The following is an 8,925-nucleotide window of genomic DNA, read 5'->3' as shown; positions in this document are numbered from 1 at the left end:
CCTCCAGCCTCTGCACGGCGCCCGCCAGCGCCAGCAGCGAGTCCGAGTGGTTCTGCAGCGCGTCCTGCACCTTCCACACCTGCTCCGTCAGGTCCGCCTGCAGCGGAGCCTGCAGCAGCCGCAACTGCAAGTCCCGGAAGGTCTCATTCAGCCGGTTCACATTGCGAGTCAGCGCCTTCAGGTCGTCCGGGGAGCTGCGGGGCCTGGACACTGCGGAGGAGGAGAGGAGAGGTGAGCGCTGCTGGGGAAGAGGGTTCAGGCGACAGGAGGCAAGCCTGGCATGCCGCCGTAGATGCTCAGTAAGAGACAGGAGACGGAAAAGCGGAGCGCTGGGCTAACGAAGCTCAATGATCCCAAACGAGCTCACACCTTAGAATCACCTAGCTAGGTGTCCCAACTGCAGAGATGGCGATTTAATTGGTCTGGGACGTGACCTGGGCTCTGAAACTTAAAGGATCTTGAGTAGCTTAGAGGTGCAGGTGAACTGCCCGGCTGAGCTAAACATCCTGCTGACGTCAAGAAGACCCATAAGAAACTGCTGTTGTGCATTGAAAAGTGGTTGTGTAAGCGCAGTTTTGTGCAGTTCCATTTAATATTGGGCGTTGTGATCCCCTTAACTTTAGGAGGCAGAAATCTCCAAAGGTGTGATCCCCACCCTGCCCCGCCCCCAAATCACTTAATTGCCAAAGTGATAATATTAAGAGGTGGGGACTTGAGCAGGCAGCTAAACCCTGCAGTCAGAGCCCTCAGGAAAGAGATTATGACCTTGTAAAAGAGGTGCAAGGGAACTGTTTGCTGTTTCTGCCATGTAGGGACACACGGGAGGTGTCATCTATGACACCTGGTGAAACAGGGCCTCACCAGACCCTGAATCTACTGGTGCCCTGACTTTGTACTTCCCAGCTTCCAGGTCTGTGAGCACCACATTTCTGTTGTTTGTAAAGTACCCACGCTAAGGCAGCAGCCTAAAGTGGACGGAGCCAGTGCACTTATCTCTTTCACTGTGAGACCAGTGAAGGCTGTGCACGGAAATAAAGCAAATCCTAACCCAGAGGGTCTCTCTGGAGCCTGGGCCTCCTTAGTTCAAGGTCCCATTTCCTCCTGCTGCAGCAATGGCCCCTCTGGGCCAGGGAAACCTGCTCTTCGATCTCTATACTGTCCCTCTCTGCCTCCTCCGTCCTTCCTCTAGGTGTCCTCTTCCTCTTGTTGGCAAACAAGCCATCCTGGGGACTCCTCATCCTTTCCTTGGGGTCCCTTTTCTTGGTTATAAACAGCTCTTTGGTGATACGGAGAGAAGGGACCTTATTGCTAGACTCTGGCATCTCTGTGTCTCTTGGGGGTTCATGGACTGCACTGAGCCAGGTGTGCTGCTGCCTGGGGTGTCTAGATATGCTTGTCTCCCCGCTCTGCTCTGCACGGGAGGAAAAGGAAACCAGGAGCAGGGGAGGGACAGAGTAGGAGGTGGGAGAAGATGAGGCACAAGGAGAATTCTGCCTTGTAAATCTTGGAAATGAGAGAACCCTGAACTTGATACAAATCTTGTTCAAACAATGAGAAAGTTCAAAGTAAGTTCCCTTCCAGAACTTCACACTGGGAAGGGGGAAATAGGTGCGAGGTTTCTTGGACCACGTGCACATCTGCTACTGCAATCCTTCAGTGATGCTTCTGGAAGCACACTGTGTGGTGGCCACCCTGGAGGAGGTATGTCACCTCAGATTAAGTTCAGAGGTGCAGAAGGCTGGAGAAGTTGGAGTCTGTCTCAAATTCCCCCCAGCCCAGCACTTTCACCCAAGAAGGTCAGAGAGCCAAGTGGTCACCCAACCTTTGCTTATACTCATCTCTTGACTTTCAGCTAGTTCTCTTAGAACATTTTGCATTCTGTTCAGACTTGATTTTTTGCCTCCCTGGAGTTACTATCCACTGATCCTGCTCTTTGGTGGAGTATAGGACTGGGGAAAATTTTTAATTTTCTCACAAGACAGCGCTTTAGGATTTCAAAGATACTTGTATCCTTGCTACGTGGTAACTTTTCTGGTTTAAAGTCTGCAGTTCCTTTATTCTTTCAAGTCTAGTTCTAGCCTCCAAACATCCGGGCTGCCCTCTTCTATACACAGATTAGTTTGTTGGCATCCCCTAGAAGGTGCTTCTCGATCAAGAGGTGGTTCTCCAAGATGTCGACAGACTGGCAGAAAGATCTTCCCTTTCCTTCTGTCAGGAGACTTCCATGAGATGCCCACTGGGCCCTGGTCAGCTTCATCAGGGCTTGCAGAGAAGCCATGGGGCGGGGTTATGTAGCCTCTAGTGAACTGGACATTTCTCCATTTTACAGAAGAACAGATTGACTGAGGCCAGGAGGTGTGAGTGACCCACCTAAGGCACACCTCCTGGCCTTGCTCCTGGGGCTCACACCACTGCCCTCCTCTGGAAGTTTCACTAAGGAATCACCAATTCAAGGAAAGCTTCCAGAGAAGATGAATCCATGACCCCACCACAGCCAGGTGACCTCAGGAATCCTCTGCTGAAGAATTCACCTCAGGCCAGGATTCCATTCTACAATCAGTGTGTCTGCACCGTGTCCACCCACACTGGGGACACATACTGTGCAGGCTGGTGGAGAGCAGACAGCCTGCTCTCTACCTGCCAGTCCTGCTCGGGATGCCCCAGCGCTCAGAGGCACGTGGCAGCACATCACAAGTGGGGAAGAGGCTCTGAGTTGGGCCCATTCTGGTTCTGAACTGGCACTGTGAGTGGCTAAGAGGAGCAGAGCCAGCTGCCCTGGTGGAAACCAGAGCTCCCTGGGTGGACTTGGGCCACCTTTGCCTAGAGAACAGCCCATGAGGTGGGCTACTCCCTTCCCTCCTGCTGTGCCCCAGCCCCCACTCACCCCTCCCTCCCCCTCAGGAGGTCCCTGGGCCACCTGGTCCTCTGAGCCCTTGGAGGCCCCAGGCCCTGCCCAGCAGCCAGCTCCTCTCAGCACCAGCAGCCCTGGGTCCTCCTCCCTGTCCAGGAGCCTGCACTCAACCTGTCCATATGGGCACAGCTGAGGATCAGTGCCCCTGCCCAGAGAGCCCCTGAGGGTCCTCCATTGTTGGCTGTACATTCCACAGCCAATATTAACATCAACTCAAACAAAAGAAAGGAAACTTCTCCAACAGCCCACAACCTCCAGCAGAGCACACTGGTTTTCTTTCCATTTTCTCTCTCCAGCTCCATCCATTTGCAGGCCCAGGCTTTGCAGTTTGATTCTGTCATATCTCCCCATCTAATGTTATTATTTCACAAGTGTTTTCCACTCTTCTCTCTGTCTTTTGTGTAATTATGATTTTGCATAAGAGTCCCTGAAGGGAACACACTGTAATTTGCCCATTTTATTTCTGGGTAATCTTTTTTTTTTTTTTTCAATCATGGTAAATAAATGCTAAAATGTTTTCTCTTTTTTTTAAAAAAATTTTCCTAGCAATAAATCCCCAGAAATTGGTCAAAAGGCATGGATATTTTTATGACTTAAAAATCACAGCTAGGGGCTGGGATGTGGCTCAAGCTGTATCGCGCTCGCCTGGTGTGCGTGCGGCCCGGGTTCGATCCTCAGCACCACATACAAACAAAGATGTTGTGTCCGCCGAAAACTAATAAATAAGTATTAAAAAAAAATTTAAAAAAAATCACAGCTAAATGACTTCCCCAAATTATATGAATTGATATGTATATTTTAGACTTTTAATTGTGTCAACTTCATTGCACAGTGTATTACAATTTTCAAATTGTTAATTTCATAGATATAAAATGGGACCTTGTTGTTAGTACGAATTGAATTTCAGAAGTGATCTTGTCAAGGCGATGCCTTCCCTCCTAGGAATGATGCACACAGTTTAGGAGCCAAGGGTAATGGGAACATCATCTAGGAGGTGAATACCCTTTGGGCATCTGCTCGTGCTGTCTAAGCCTGGCCTGGCCTCACACTCCAGAGTGAATTATCTCCTTCCAACAGTCACCGAGTGTTCTCTGCTCACACTCCACCACCACCCACCCTCTTCCCCCCGTAATTCCTTCCAGATGTTTGCTGTCCTCAACAGAGAACAATTCTTACTTGAGTGTGACTCTTTTAATTCGTGTTTGTGCAAACAGTTCATTTATCTCTGTGCCTGGTGTATCTACTTTTAATGTGTTTTAAATATTCTTCAACTTTTATACTTTCACAAACAGGAAAATCAATCATCGACTACAATAATAGCTGGCATTTCCGGATCATTTACTGTATGCCAAGCACTGTTCTCAGGGCTTTCCACATTAGCACACTACCTCTCCAAACTACCCTGGGAGATAAGTATGAAGCCCCCGAGTACGTTTAGCATCCTCTATTCCAAACAAGGACATTGAAGCATGCAGAGGCTAAGTAACTCACTAAGCCACATGGCTAGGAGAGACAGGGGAGACTGACTTAGGGTCCTGGAAGTTGAGTTCCAGAATCCCCAGCCTGAATGTCTTTGCCATACTCCTGAAAACATGGAGAGTAGAGAAGACTTGGTGCCAGTCAGAGACTCAAATGTGGAACGTGTTTTGAAGGTAGTGAGCTCCCCGCTCATATGCCCAGGCTGGACTCTGGCTGCTTGGTAGGAATCACATAGAGATTCAATTTCAGTTTCTGGCTCAGTTTTGATTGCTGGATCCTAATGATGTATGATCAGTGTCTGAATGACTACCTCAGGCCTCTGCTGGGCTAGGAGGCTTGCGCATGCATGTCTCCTGCAATCTTCTTGCTGGCTCTGCCTCGCTTTGCTGTCCACACCCCAACCCTCTGTCTGCCCCCTCTTCACAATTGTCCTTCGTGTTCATAAAAAGTCATCTTCAGGCTAAGTCAGGGGGCTCCAGATGTGAGCTGACCAGCCCGCTGTTTTCCCCAAACACACCAGGCACACCTATCATTCCAGCTAGGCACGTCTGTCTGGGGTGGGAAGAAGGCCAAGCTTTCCCTCTGATGTTTAGTGACTTAACCTTGGGCACTGGTGTTAACAACCCTGGGTCACTGTATAGAACTCCACATCCATTTAATTCCAACCTAACTACTCTCGGAAAATAGGGAGGGAGAAGATTCATAATCTCATTTAAGGACCAGAAAATGGAGGCCCAGAACAATAAGAGGTTGCCTGAAGCGTAAAATAAGGACGGATTTAGGCCATCTGTCCCATATTCTAGTGCTCTGTCCTTTGAACCTGCGGCAGAGGGAGTCAGTCACCGTGTATGCTGAACTCCAGCAGGGAAAGCAGGAAAGGAGATTCGATTAAGCATCTACTGTATGCCAAACTGAGCCCCTATTTCTTAAAAGAAGTTGCTTCCTTTATCCTTCCTAACAACCTCAGGAAGTAGAAATCATCATGCCTATTAGCACAGGAAGCAGCTCCCGAATAGCAGGGGCAGCTCAGCTACTGGGCTCCGCAGTCCCTGTTGCCCACGGCCTTCCTCCCTTGCTCACAACAGCATCAGATCTCCCCTTCTTTTCTTGGGGAGCGCTGCTCAAGTGCACACTGCCAAACGCCCTGTGATCTCCAGTGGGCCTCCCACCCCTGGGGCAGATAGTGTCACCATTTTACAGACAAAAACCCAAACTAGGGTGATTTGGTCACCCATTCAAGGCCATCCCACCAGTAGAAGTGGCTCCAAGTCCACACATCTTCCAAGGCCCCAGGGCAAGTCCTGCTTCATCTTCAGGCCCATGACACAGAAGGAAGAAAGGAGGGTATCAGAATTCACAGAGCATTTATTAAGGACCAGGGGCTGAAATGCATCTGCAAAGCCAGCCTGTCAATAGGAGGGTCAAGGAATGAAAGGGGACCTGCTTTCAGGTGATCTGCAAAACTGGGTTGAGTTACTTGAGGCCTGGATCCCTGAGACCTGAACGGAAAATTCATTTAAATGCAGAACATAATATTCTTTCAGACTTTGTAACAAAATGGTTATCAGTAGAACTCTGGCACCTAACATGATGAACATTTCAATTAGGACCCTCCTGACCCAAGAGGTAGGAGAAAACCCAGGCTAGCACTCCTGGTGTGCGTCCAGTCCCTCTCCCAGAACGGGTCATAAATTGATCTTTGAATTTGTGTTTTCCCAGGGGATGATGGATCCTCAGCTCATGAGCAGACCCCCGACCCCTCACCCTTGGGAATGGGTCTTGCCTTCCCATCTCCACCTGCTCCCTCCACTCTGCCTCCACTGGAGACAGTCACATGAGGAGGCACAGGTGGGGGCCCAGGTCCCACGAGGGTCTGCACTGGCTCACAAGTCCCTGTTTTTGTGGATGCCCAACACAAACAGCAAATAAAACCACTGTGACAGTCAAGAGAGCACGGCAGCACAGGACAGCTTTCTAATGCTTTTTGGAGAAAGAACCCAGCATTTTTGTTGTATATTGGGCCTTGAAAATTATGAAGCTGGAAAACTAGCCAGTGTCACTCTGGGGCCCAGACTTCGGCCGTGACTAGGAGGATCCTGCAGGACTGTAGAAGTCAGCTCTGGCTGCGTAACAGAAGACCCCAGAATGGGCAGCCTAAACTGGTGTCTGGACATCCAAGATCAAGGGTGCCACCAGGGTTGGTTTCTCTGAGGCCTCTGCTCTTGGCTTGCAGAGGGACATCATCTTGTTGTGTCCTCACATGGCCTTTTCTCTTGATGTCTCTTCCATTTTTTTTGTAAGGACACTGGTCCTATGGGACTGGGCCACCTTTATTATTTCATTTAACCTTAAATATTTCCTTAAAGGCTCAGACTCCAAATATATCGCATTAAGGGTTAGGGCTTCAACATTTGAATTTGCGTGGGCGGGGGTAGGGCACAAACTTTCAGTCACAACAGGGTCCTTTAGCATCCCCGGTTAGCTGGAGCCATAGGAGCATGGGTTTCTGCTGCCCACTGCGGGTACAGAGAACAATCCTTCCATCAGCAGATGTATTCCACCCTTCTAAGAGGGTAGGTGGTGAGAAGTGGTCAGAACAGGCAGATTCCTGAGTGTGGGAAACATCTTAAAATCCATAACGTAAATATAAATTAGTGTAACTTTGGAGAAGCAATTTGGCTGGAATTTTTAAGAGCCATAAAAATGTCCACACCTTTTGACCTACTAATCCAACTTCTGGGAATTTATTGTTAGGAAAATTTTCAAAAGATGGGGAAAGCTTTGTGCATTTATTTACCATGGTTGAAAAGAGATTCACCAGCAAAAAGAATGGGTAAATTACAATGTGTCCCTGTGGTATTGTGAAATACGTATTTGATCTTCACCCTGTTTCCTGGCATTGAACTGAGAAATCCTTGCAGTTTCCAAGGTGATAAACATCTTCTTGTGTGCTACTAAGATGACTGGTGCTGGCAGCCCCTAGATTGCTTCAGGAGCAGGGCTTGGTCACTGGAAAGACCAAGCCAGGATTAGAGGTTTGGGACTTTCAGGCCCAGTCCCCAAACTCCCCCTTGGTGATCAACTGGAGGTTAAGTTGATTATCAATGGTCAATGACTTATTGATCATGCCTACATAATGAAGCTTTCCTAAGAACCCCAAAAGACCAGATTCGGGTTACCTCTAGAGAGCTGAACACATGGAGGCTCCAAGGGGAATGTACCCGAAGGCCTGTGAGCCCTGAGCCACCTGCCACCTTTGTCACCTTGAGCATCCCTCATCTCTACCTTGGTTATATTCCACATAATAAACCAGCAAACTTAGTATTTCTCTGGTTTTATGAATGACTCCAGCAAATTCTTTGCACCAAAGGTGGGGGTTCATGGGAACCCTAACTTACTGCTGATGAGTTAGAAACAGTGAAACCCACTAGGCCCTGAGGCTGACAAAGAATATAGGGTCTTTCTGGAGGACTGAGCCCTCCACCTGTGTGGTCTCGGGCTCCAGGCTGATGGGGTCAGAATTGAAGTAGTGAGCACACCACTGCTGCCCACTGCAGAACTGACAGTTGTTTGGTCTGTGTGTGGAGGAGCCCCACTGCCGCCCATGGTCACGTGAGTCTTCTGTATTGACTGCGGAGTGAAGTCTGAGGAAGAATTGTCTTTTCTCAGAGCTCCCTTGAGAAACTCTGATGCAGTCATCAAAATCATAATTACACAAAAGGCAGGGAGAAGGGTGGAAAACACTTGTGAAATAATAACATTAGATGGGGAGATATGACAGAATCAAACTGCAAAGCCTGGGCCTGCAAATGGATGGAGCTGGAGAGAGAAAATGGAAAGAAAACCAGTGTGCTCTGCTGGAGGTTGTGGGCTGTTGGAGAAGTTTCCTTTCTTTTGTTTGAGTTGATGTTAATATTGGCTGTGGAATGTACAGCCAACAATGGAGGACCCTCAGGGGCTCTCTGGGCAGGGGCACTGATCCTCAGCTGTGCCCATATGGACAGGTTGAGTGCAGGCTCCTGGACAGGGAGGAGGACCCAGGGCTGCTGGTGCTGAGAGGAGCTGGCTGCTGGGCAGGGCCTGGGGCCTCCAAGGGCTCAGAGGACCAGGTGGCCCAGGGACCTCCTGAGGGGGAGGGAGGGGTGAGTGGGGGCTGGGGCACAGCAGGAGGGAAGGGAGTAGCCCACCTCATGGGCTGTTCTCTAGGCAAAGGTGGCCCAAGTCCACCCAGGGAGCTCTGGTTTCCACCAGGGCAGCTGGCTCTGCTCCTCTTAGCCACTCACAGTGCCAGTTCAGAACCAGAATGGGCCCAACTCAGAGCCTCTTCCCCACTTGTGATGTGCTGCCACGTGCCTCTGAGCGCTGGGGCATCCCGAGCAGGACTGGCAGGTAGAGAGCAGGCTGTCTGCTCTCCACCAGCCTGCACAGTATGTGTCCCCAGTGTGGGTGGACACGGTGCAGACACACTGATTGTAGAATGGAATCCTGGCCTGAGGTGAATTCTTCAGCAGAGGATTCCTGAGGTCACCTGGCTG

At 49.7% G+C, this 8,925-nt stretch overlaps 1 protein-coding gene across 1 annotated transcript in view; it reads right to left on the bottom strand.

Moving 5' to 3' along the window:
• The window catches only part of Scara5 (scavenger receptor class A member 5), a 105,844-nt gene that overhangs the window by 42,195 nt on the left and 54,724 nt on the right, over positions 1–8,925 (bottom strand). Inside the window, 1 exon segment of the mRNA XM_015499437.2 lies at positions 2–210. Coding sequence (XP_015354923.1) covers positions 2–210 — 209 coding nt within the window.

The sequence above is a fragment of the Marmota marmota genome, unplaced genomic scaffold (genome assembly GCF_001458135.2).
Source record: "Marmota marmota marmota unplaced genomic scaffold, marMar, whole genome shotgun sequence".
NCBI classification, from domain to species: Eukaryota; Metazoa; Chordata; class Mammalia; order Rodentia; family Sciuridae; genus Marmota; species Marmota marmota.
Note: the sequence above shows the minus strand (reverse complement) of the source record. Positions and strands in the feature narration are given on the sequence as shown.